Genomic DNA, 11,954 nt, shown 5'->3' on the forward strand with positions numbered 1-11,954 from the left:
TCTTGATCCGTCAGTGGTCGTCTCTCTCTGCTTTTCCTTCAATCTCTCTCTCTCTCTCTCTTTCTCTCTCTCTCTCTCTCTCTCTCTCTCTCTCTCTCTCTCTCTCTCTCTCTCTCTCTCTCTCTCTCTCTCTCTCTCTCTCTCTCTCTCTCTATTCTACTCTGGCTACTGCAGTAGTCCACCAGCCAGCCGCAAGTCTGACAGCTACACACATGGCTAACTGCCACAACTTACTACCTCAGCCCTGGAGAAAAAACTAATAACTAAGCAAGCAGGAGAACACTGCAGGATACAGCCCAGGGAGCAAACAGCCAGCGGAGAGGAGAATCCTCAACACGTTTCTCTGCTTTATGGATACAGATCCGGAACCCACTTCCACACTCGTCCTCCCATCTTCATCCTCTCTCTTTTCTCTCATTGCAGAAGGGGACAAGCGTGCGCTCTCTCTCTCTCTTCCGACAGCCTTTTGCGAAGCTCCAACAGTGCAGCGCATCCCCTTCTCCACCCCCCACACAGCGCCACCATCTCTCCCACCACCCCCACCCCCCCCTCCCCCCAGGAGGAATAGACGGATTACTGCTAACCGTGCACACGGCAGCCTGCAGCTGCTCTGACCAGGGCCAGCCCATCGTTGGGAGGAAGCAAGAGGAGCACACTGGAGGAGAGGAGAGGGGGATGACTATGCCGGGAGTTCTTTTGCCTTTTTCTGTCTCTCAGTCTCTGTCACAACAGGGCTAATCAGCGACCGACAAGCCCTTGGCAAAGTCACAGTGAGGGAGGTCTCTCCCCCAAACAGGCAACCAGCCACCGAGCCAACACATGTATCAGGAGCCGACAGAACAGTGGATTTTTTAATTTATTTCACTTGGTCACTTCTTCTCTCCTCCTCTGTCGTGGTTAACTGAGCTATGGATCATTGTGATTTATCCACAGTGGAGCTGCATTTTGGAACCCGCAGCCTAGCAGGGGGGCAGTTAGTAGGAGCAGAAGGGACCCAGGCACCTGCTAAGTCTTCATGGCCTTACCTCTGCCTGTGAGTGTTTTTCATGCTGCTCTCAGTCTTTAATATCAGGAGCCATTTTGTACCCTTGGCTAATCGAGGGCCACTTTACTTTTTCAAAAGGGGAAAACAAGAAAGCATCTATTTCATGTCATTCCGAGGAAGGGAATTATAAATGAATGTGATGCATGACTGCTGCTTTTAACACTTGGAGAAGGAAAAAGGAACCTTTTCAAACTAATGAGGTACGTCACTGACACTGTTACTCAACATTTTTTTCCACACATTGCTGCACTGCTTTTCATTTTCCACTTCTCTTGTATTAATCTCTCGTATTCTGTCTCCCTATCTGTCCCTCTTTTTCCCCTTCAATCCTTCACACAATTTTCATGCAGCATCCCTCTGCACTGTCGATGGAACTCGGGAGCCTTGAGTCGCTCCAGCCAGGCTAGAGTGGTCTGTCCTTTGGTGTGTGCCGTCTCCCCCCAACATGCAGAATAATGCGCCCTCCACACCATGAGTCCTCTGGGCCAGGTTAGTGTGCAGCCTACCTGGAACGCAGCCCTGCTCGCCGTGCTCTCACTCATGGTGCCTGCCCTCAGTATGTGCCAGTCCACAGGCCCTGAGTTGGGCTCAGCTAACCCACAGAACTGTCCAGGTGTGTGCTCCTGCACTAACCAGCTCAGCAAGGTGGTGTGTACACGCAGAGGCCTGATTCGGGTTCCTCCCAACATCCCAGCCAACACCAGGTACCTAAACTTGATGGAAAACAGCATAGAGACAATACAGGCGGACACCTTCAGACACCTGCACCACCTGGAGGTCCTACAGCTGGGCAGGAATGCTATAAGGCAGATTGAAGTGGGAGCATTCAATGGCCTGACCAGTCTCAATACACTGGAGCTGTTTGACAACAGACTGACAGTCATACCCAGTGGAGCATTTGAGTATCTGTCCAAGTTGAGAGAATTATGGCTTCGAAACAATCCTATTGAGAGCATCCCTTCTTATGCCTTTAACCGTGTACCTTCACTCATGAGACTGGACTTGGGAGAGCTGAGGAAGCTGGAGTACATCTCTGATGGGGCATTTGAGGGCCTTCAAAATCTAAAGTACCTGAACCTGGGGATGTGCAATCTGAGGGAATTTCCTCATTTGTCCCCTCTGGTTGGACTGGAGGAACTAGAGATCTCTGAGAATGTTTTCCCTGAACTGAAGCCTTGGGCCTTCCGTGGACTCAAGAATTTACGTAAACTATGGATTATGAACTCTGCAATCACCACCATTGAAAGGAACGCATTTGATGACATCACAGCCTTGGTGGAGCTCAACTTGGCTCATAACAACCTGTCCTCCCTCCCCCATAACCTCTTCACCCCTCTTCAGTACCTGGTGGAGCTGCACCTACACCACAACCCCTGGCGATGTGACTGTGATGTGGTGTGGCTCTCATGGTGGCTCAGAGAATACATTCCTACAAATTCCACCTGCTGTGGACGCTGCCACACCCCAATCCACATGAGAGGACGATATCTGGTGGAAGTTGATCAGACAACCTTTCAGTGTTCAGCACCTTTCATACTTGATGCTCCAAAAGACCTGAATATTTCTGCAGCCAGGGTGGCCGAGCTGAAGTGCCGCACAGCTGCTATGAGCTCAGTCCGGTGGCTTCTCCCCAATGGGACTGTGCTGACCCATGGCTCAGCTCACCCAAGGATATCTGTTCTCAATGATGGAACACTCAACTTCTCCAATGTTCTCCCATCAGACACTGGAGTCTATACCTGTATGGTAAGCAACATGGCAGGAAATTCCAATGCTTCAGCCTACCTGAACGTCAGTAACGCCGAACTCAATACGTCTAATCTCTCCTACTTTACCACCGTAACAGTGGAGGTTTTGGAGCCCACAGTGGAGGAAACCCCTAAACCCAAGCCTACTGTTCCTGCCTCACCCTCTGTCTTTCAACCTGTCTTTATCTCCACACCTACTGTGCTGTTCCAAAATACTCAGACTCCAAGGCAGGTGTCAGTTCCCACTGCCAGAGTCCCAAGTGGGCCTGCTGCCAGTCTGGATGAGGTGATGAAAACCACCAAAATCATCATTGGCTGTTTTGTTGCTGTGACTTTGCTGGCAGCTGCTATGTTAATAGCGTTCTATAAGTTGCGTAAGAGGCATCAACAGAGGAGCACGGTGGCAGCAGCCAGGACCATAGAAATCATACAGATGGAGGAAGAGGTTCCTCCTGTTCCTCCACCAACATCTGGATCTAGTGGCTCTGATGACACAGGGTTGGTACTGCCTACATTAGTGGAACACAACAGCAACACCTTTAAACCTGGGTATGTGTCCTCTTCCTCCTCATCCCGCCAAGGGGGCTATGGAGCCCACTGGAGCCATAACAACTCTCTTCATCGCTCAGTCAGACAGCATCACAGCCACATCAGCACCATTGCTGATCCCTACGTCATTAAGACTACTCATGGCAAGGAGAAGGTTCAAGAGACCCAAATCTGAGCAATGCTCCTTGTGGATCTATCTCTGACTCTGCCCAAACTTTCCTCTCCTGTCTGCTCACCAGTCCATGCAATAGAATGCACAAAGAACAAAACGGTAACTTTCTTTTGTACAGAAGTGCAAAACAGAGACTTTTTTTCTTGTACATGCATATACATAAGTATATAAATATTAAAAAAAAAAACAAATATATATAAATGAAACTACCATCAGGCAGTGGTGAGACATGCAGATTATATTAGAAAAGAAAGTAATTTGAAACTATTTTCTAAAAACTGGTGACTTCTATTTAAAAAAAAAAGAAAGAACATGCTTTTTTTGTTTGAAGATAGAAGGTGGTACTGTCTATTGTAGGAAAAGAAGCATTTAGTTTGTTTTTGACCATATTTAGGAGGCAGTAAAAACTCTTTGTAAAGGCACCAGTTTCTAAATACAGCCCCAGATGTAAGCTACAGTTTTTACTGTGCCAACTATTATATGCAATAAAATGGTATTCAAGACTAAGGAAGACAAAAAGACACACAGAAATTCTAGATAGATATAAACATTTGTCCAATAGCAGCATAATGGCACAGATAGATTGTGCTGTTCAGTAGCTATCAGCCAAATGCTTTTGGACTGCAGTGAATTTCTGCAGCGAAGGTTTAACCCTCTGTTTGCTGGAGCTTAGCTGCATTTATTTGACAGTGCCAGTGCTTCTTAGTTGTAGCGTATCTAAACATGTTTATTTAGTGTGCTCATGATTCCCAATTCGTTCAACTGGCAAAGGTGGAATACAGGCTAACAACAGTTGTTGCAAATATGTTGTTCTGTTATTGGTTGCATATTGTATCTTTTTTTTTTCCTCCCTTATGTTATGACATGCTTCTTAATGGCTTGTGTAGTGTTTAGGGCTAATTTAGTAATGCATTACAGCAGTTGCCTGACTTGTCTCCGCAAGGGCTCATTCCAATGCTAATTTTTCAAAAGGAACAGACATGTGGTGCAGTGATACAGAGCTTTGCTGACCGTTCTGCTTTTGGAGAAAAACACAGAGGATTGAAGTGAATCATGATGAATGTCTGATACCGGGGCTTTTCCATGGACTACATTGAAACATTACCTTGTGTTTCTTTTTCTTTAACATTTTATTTTTAGCAACACTATTTTTATGGAGCGAAAAGGAGGCTATGAAAAATAAAAAAAAAAAAAACCTTTGGTTTGTATTTCTCTAATCAGAAACACTTTCATCTGATTTTTTTTTTCTTCCTTCTCTGAATATATTTCCATTTGTGTGTAAGTTGTTTAATCGTAATGGCTGGAGGCAGTATTGTAAATCGTATCCTACCCCAAACCCCCCATCTTACGGTCCTATGCATTTATTTAGTGTCTGCATGAATGGGTCTTTAAGTAACTGGTGTACAATGCTGCATTATACCCCACAGTGGGGCTCTATGCAGGTCAGATAGGCTGTTGGTCTTTGATGCCTCAGCTTAGTTCTTAACATTGATTTCTCAGTGACTGTGATGGGGAAAAATACATGTATCCCACAGTTCTAGAGTTTGTGGGTTTCTTTTCCTTATGTGTTCTTCTACAGGTTGTAGGCTTGAATATATCATTCGTCAAATTAAACAAAAACATTTTTTTATAATGCCAAAAACCATGTTTTATAATGGTGTGTGGTTTAACACAATCCTACTTTAACAACGCAAGTACTGCCAGAATGCAACCTCAATACACTACTCTACAATTGCAAAGCAGACTAATTTTTACTGTTGCTGTATGTGTCATCATATATCTTAGCAATATGAAAAGTCTTGAAGTTATGCAGCCGAAAGACCAGCTACCATAAATGAGTGTGGCTAGTCTTTTTCATGGCTGAATCACTCTGCATGTGACATTATACTGTTGCCCTTCAAACCAACACCATCAGTCCCCTATTGCACTGATTTTGACAGATATTCAACCCTGCCAGTTTTTATTAGAAAGCTTTATGTTGCCATACAAAAGTGTTGCGGCTCATGCTATTTGGGGTAAACATGACATTAAAGTATAATTATGGAGTGTGGTGGAGTGACAGGAACACAGATATTTCTTTTAAAACATCCAGACCATGTGTTTAGTAACATCAAGAAGCAGTTAATCAGTGGATCATTAGACACTGACTGGTGTTCTGTTAATTTATGCAAATACACTGACTTTCATGATATATACAATAAGATGGCTAATTTAAGTTGGTGACATGTTTGATGCAGTATGACAAAACAAATACAGGAAATATTTATTAGTTGAGTGAGTCAGTGAGGTGATCAAACTACAATTTAAAACATAATGTACTGGTAACATAGTGTGAACTGCATTAACCTAGAAAAAAATACAGTATGTATTTTTTACAAGCACTTTTGCAGCACATCCAATCATTTTGGAATCTGTATATAGGTTTCTGGTGTTTTCTGTCAACACACACAGCAATGTATGACAACAGGTAAGCCTCAACAAGCAATTGCAACTCAACTGTTTCTTCATTTTCTTCTAAGGAAATGTGAGAGTGATGCAATTCTGTATATTCAATCACCAATAGAGTGTGATGGCTTCTCTTTGCTTTGGCAAAACAGAATGTTCTAAGTTGTTACAGTATGTGTGGGTTGAAAAAGAGCAGACTCTTATTATTTCCCTAGCACAGCGTGGCTCTGGCCATACTTGCGACTTCACAAGAGGCTACTGGCTGTTTGTAAAGCCTTTAATGTGCCTGATAACCAGCGACATACAAACACTCACAGCTACTTCCTTTTTTCTTTCCCATGTCCTCCTCCTCCTCTTCAATGTTAACAGCAAAAGGGGAGGAAAGTCTGGAATTAACATAATACTATCAACCTTTCAGTCGATTTTAGGTCCTCTATACCAGTGCCGAAGGTGAGAGACTGAGGGGCGGAGTGGAGTGGCCAGTGTGTTAACGGCTCAAAAGAAGGACCCAGACAATAGTCCTTCCCTGACAACATCAGCAGGGTTCATATGAATCTATTCTCTGGGGTGGCTGCTGTCTTATCTCCTGCAGCTGAGTCAGTCGTATTCTTTGAATTTGGCTGTATGTTGCCTTGTTGCAAATGAGCTGTGAAGCTGTTCCGTCATAGCTGCTGCCCTCCTCCTTTCTCTGTCCCAACCCTTCATCACTTGCTAATTGACTTAAAGTCATCAACGAGCTTCCTTTCCCCAACACTGCCCCCCACCCATCATATATTTTCCTCTGATTAGCAATGTGGTAGAAAGATTTGCATACTGGTTCAGAGTATGCTTACTAAGACTCAACCATTTTACTCCTCCCGTTGATTTTGAGCAAATGTGTTACTGATAAATCTAAAACCAAAGATGCAATGCATCTTTTTGAAGTAAGCAGTGTGTCAGAAGCTCTCGCTATTCATATTGGCAAGCGATAGAAGAGGTGAAAAAAATGGCTAAGCTGCCACCATATATTCTGTCTGGCTGCATTCTGATAGGATCTGCAGAGAAACAACAGGGAAAGGACTGGGATAAAGCTCTATGGCAGACACTGTGAGGTTAAGGGTTTGTTGGGAACAAGTCCTTGAGCCTCGAGATCCATATCTGTTAATGAAGTCTCCAGCAGTAAGAGGTGCTGGTCAGGTAGCAGGCCACAGAAATTCTGTCACAGCTTCCTCACTGACTGATGCCTTTCTGTGGCCACAAAGGGATTGCAAGAAATGATCCATGCTATGCTTAGATGTGAGAAATGGCCTCAACTTCCTTTCAACACTTGATTAGACAGCCTACTGCAGCCTTTTCCATACTGCTATATGACCAAACTTGGCTTTGGTCTGAGTGTATGAATGCTCTCAATAACAAATGTTGACCTGTGTTTTAAATTACAATAACAAGGGTTGATGAAGATGTTTAAAGAAAACCTAAAACACATTTTGTTTTTCAATAATTTCATGTTAAGGCATAAGGTGACAAAAAAGCTAACATTCAGACACACACAACATAAATGCACAAACATACCCACTTCTACTAATAGTCTCGAATAAAATGTTGAGCCATTTACAGTCTTTAGTGAAACATGACATCAAGGTCAATGAAGTTCATTGGGCTTTTCTTTTTCTTTTAGTTTTTATAGTGTGTGTGTGTGTGTGTGTGTGTGTGTGTGTGTGTGTGTGTGTGTGTGTGTGTGTGTGTGTGTGTGTGTGTGTGTGTGTGTGTGTGTGTGTGTGTGTGTGTGTGTGTGTGCGTGCATGCGTGACTATTCTTATATGATAAAATGGTAACATCAGAGTTCAAAAATATTTTTCTAAAACACACTTCTTCAGATTATAATTACTTCCACAATATAATGTTTTCATAGCTGATCTGATGTGTTTTGTGACATGCAAGAGATGACACAACCAGGTTGCTGAAGAATATATCCCTATCTTGGTCCCCCATTTTTTCTGACTTACAATTTTGAGCAGAGATTAATTAAATCAATTCAATAGTGAAAAGAAGAAAAAAAAATGTGTGTAAAAACCCGCTAAGGTAGAGCTTCCCGGTCTTACATATCAAGGATAAAAGTCACACTTTGTACTTTTAAGATTCCAGGGTGCACAATAAAGGCCTACCGGTAATCTAATCTCCTAAATCTTTGCACATAGAAACATGGGCTCAGACTTGATATTGCGCACACACAGACATGTGCAGAAGCTGATCAACTAACAGGCCATATTGCGGATCGCATGCTCGGTGAGTATCCAGATCATTCTCGTGTAAACCGGATTTAACGGACATAAAACTCTAATTCAAATACTCATGTTTGGCCATGATGTCAGTCATCATGTTATTCCGAGAAAATCACCAACAAAGTACATGCAAATGGAGAGTGCAATCTATTTGCCTCAGCATGAGTTTTATCAGCTTTGTGCAGAATAATGGTAAATCATTTCAGTAGATTTCTGACTTTATAATAAATGTAAAAAGTATGGGATTTATTGGCTATGAACAAGTCAGAGCTATTCTTGTTTGAAAATGTAGGCCTGCAATTGTTACACCACTTGTGTTTAGAATTTGTCATGATAGCTTTTTCTCATTTTAATTTGTCTTCATTACACTGACATTGCATCAATTTTTAAAACTGTTTTCTTTTTCAATCGTCACTTTTCGTCATAATTTATTGTGCAAAAAAATGACAGGGAATAAGGCATGTTTGCAAAACAAAACATTCTTAAAGAAGAACATGTCCCAATAAAGAAAAAAAAACATGATGCAAAATACTTTTGAGTCTTATGAAAGAATGGCTACCATGATTTTTCCACACAGACACACACATTGTACTGTATGTCACTGTCATTGTAATGTAGGCCACTGTTCTCTCTTTGAACCAGTGCATCTTTGGATTAGGGTTGGCAACTGCAAGTTGTTCCTGGTTGTTTCTCCCTCCGTCAGTCAGCCTGTGTTGTATCTCATGTGTGGGAGCGTCTCTATGTGAGGAAGAGCATGTCCTCTGCAGCAGTGACAGCCACTCTTCTGTTATTTTAACCTCTCCCATTCGTGCCTGTGAAGGTAAAAGTGAATGCAGACACGAACACAACTTGACAGGCAGAGAAACAAGCAGGCAGATAAAGAAAAAAACAAAACACATGCAGAAGTGCCATAGTAAGTTTATTTGTTAATGCAGCTTAAGTTAAGCTTCCTTTGAGTTTTTTTTATTTCCAGTGATGATCATATATATTTATATACAGTATGTATCTGTGCAGTGGTTCAAACTAGAACAGAGCATAATTGCCTGTAATAAATTCAATCTTCACATTCAGTTTTTAAAAGCGCTGAAAACATCTGTTACCTAATCACCCTTTTGTAGTCCTAGATGAACGCACCATTATCCGCCTATGTTAGAGGTCTTTTGGCTGTTTCATGATGGAGATTTATGTATTTGGCATTGTCTGAGATCACTCCCACTTTTAGTCATTCATTATTACTCTCTAATACAAGGTTCGTCCTGAGTGACCTCTGAAACAAGAATTTGAACCCTTATTGCTTATCAGCATGTTTCATGATCACTAGACATTTACATATCTACATAAAACATTGTGAAAATCTTAGAAGACCATGTAGAAACCCGAGACAGAATATTTGCTCTCCTTATTGAAGTTTTGCTGTACACTTTCACACTCATAATTCACACAAATAAGATTATCAAGAGTCAACAAAGTGCACTATATAGCAAGTTCGGAGTGATTTTGGACAATTTATCTTCTGTAAGTGGTTAGAATTTCCAGGTTGGCTCTTTTAAAAAGCCTCTTTATTGCATATCCAACTTCATCCATTTATGTATAAAATACATTAGCTGACAGTGTGACATTTTTTTTTTTTTTCATACACTGTATTTTTTCTCAAGCCTGCGCTTTGGGCCTTTTCAGCACTGCGCTTGTTCATACACATGCCCGCACAAAAGACTTCTACCCAGATGTTTTTTCAACATGCCGGGCCACTTCAGTTTCGATGGCTTCATTGTTTCACATGCTGCACAAAAATACTGAGTCTGTCCTCCATCAGCCTCAATATAATAGGAGTTTGTATCAAAACATTCTGTTCAGTTATGTAAGAAAAAAATAATTAAAAAAAAAAAAAATCTGGATCTTCTTGCACAGTGGGGAATGTTTGTTTTTAACTGAAAAATACATAGATTTTTTTTTATCAACATATTGATTCATTGATTCATTGATTCATTGATTCATCCATCCATCCATCCATCCATCCATCCATCCATCCATTCATTCATTCATTCATTCACTCTGCCAAGGCAATGGTCCATGAATTACTATTTAAACAACACATCATCAGTAGTGTAAAAGTAACCTCTCTCATGACACAATGAATTGGCTCTCTTTTGATCATGACCAGTTGAGGATCAGCTTATGGACAGATGGATGGATGGATGGATGGATGGATGATGGATCTGATATGCAATGAACTTCATGATTGTTTCCGACTTTCTTGGGAAACATTTTATGTCCTCTCCAATAACTAAGCTCATAACTACATTTACAGACAGACAGTAAAGTTGTAGCACACTTTAAAATACGTTTTAGAGAAGCCAAACATTCAGCAAAACCCTGAAAAGTCTACCAAGTCTTGACAGTTGAGTTCATGAACTTACATTATAGGTCTATGCGAAGCTCAATTTCACTAGGTACAAAACACAAAACTACGAACCCAGTATGCTTTTCAGCATCACAATTATAAAAGATATTACAAACTCACTGATGTACCTGGCACCAACCTCCTGTTCTTTGCATGAGAAACACAAGAATGTCAACACAAGAGAGAGAGGTACAGTAAGTAAAGACTTTTTTTGTGAGCCGCTTCACACCAGTAACCTTCCGAAACAGTTTCTATTTGAACTCATAGGTTCATCAACAGACTGTCAGATCTCCACAGCTCAGAACAAGTTTTGGCAGATGCATGGAATTAGTTGTTTCTTTTTTTACTTTCTTTCTTTAAACTTGACTTCCGTCTCTTTTTTCTTTCATTTTATCGACCCTGCCAATAACATCCAAGGCCTCAGGGTTGCTATGGTTTCCCTGGATTCCGTGCAGTGGTGATTGGCTGTTGAGGAAATTGCGATAGACATGGGGCTATGTGAATAGGGAGCTGACTGTGACCCTGACAGAGTGTACTGTATTCATATTTGCTTTGAGGACCTTGGTTAGACAGCCACTCCAAATGAAACTCAATGGGTCTATTCACTGGTTGGTATGTGTTGAATTTGTGATGTGGTAGACAGCTAAGGGTGATGGGGGAAACAAAGTAATCATTTCTAGTTTTACACACCAAATAAACAGAGCTCTAATGAACATTCATTACAAAGCACTTAATTCAGGATCAGGTTTATAAGATTTAACAGTTCATTAAAGTCACTTAAGAGGGAAGCAAACTACAAAACAACAAATTATGGTGCAAATGTGGCAGCAACTGTCTCGTCTTGGCTTATTCTCTTCATTTTGTACTCATATATTCCAAACCATCCAAGAAATACTCTGGTCAACTATTCTCGAGTGTGTCGTGGACTCAGTTCAATAGTAAGACAAAGATTCACTGTAGAATCTGATTTGTGGTTCACACTTTGTAGTTGTTTTTTTATTAATCTATTTTATTATGCGGATCAGCCACTAAAGGCTCACAGATTCAAGCATGGCCTTCTAGTTTTTTCAACTTTAACTGATATTAGATGCATGTATTAACCTCAATAGTGGTTAATTGTTAGTTTTCGTTGACTTTATTAATAATATTCCATATTTTATTAAAAAAAAATGGGTAACAATGGAGTCAATAGGAAACTTTTTTTTTAAAGTAATATTCTTCACATGACTTTTTAGCTGCAAAATTATTCTAACAAGATGCCGGTAGACACTTTATTTTCTGCCATGTGATGAGCTTGGTGAGGCTGTAAACGAGTGGAGTGAAGCAGATGTGT

General features: G+C 41.2%; 1 protein-coding gene across 1 annotated transcript; it reads left to right on the forward strand.

The window, feature by feature from the left end:
• Positions 1-1,516: 1,516 nt before the first annotated feature.
• On the forward strand, positions 1,517-3,517 carry lrrc4.2 (leucine rich repeat containing 4.2; the record flags this gene model as incomplete). The annotated part of the gene is made up of 1 exon (XM_080505131.1): positions 1,517-3,517. One exon carries the CDS (start codon positions 1,517-1,519, stop codon positions 3,515-3,517), a length of 2,001 nt encoding a protein of 666 aa, XP_080361257.1.
• Positions 3,518-11,954: the final 8,437 nt, after the last annotated feature.

This window comes from Blennius ocellaris, assembly GCF_963422515.1.
Source record: "Blennius ocellaris genome assembly, chromosome: 11".
Classification (NCBI taxonomy): Eukaryota; Metazoa; Chordata; class Actinopteri; order Blenniiformes; family Blenniidae; genus Blennius; species Blennius ocellaris.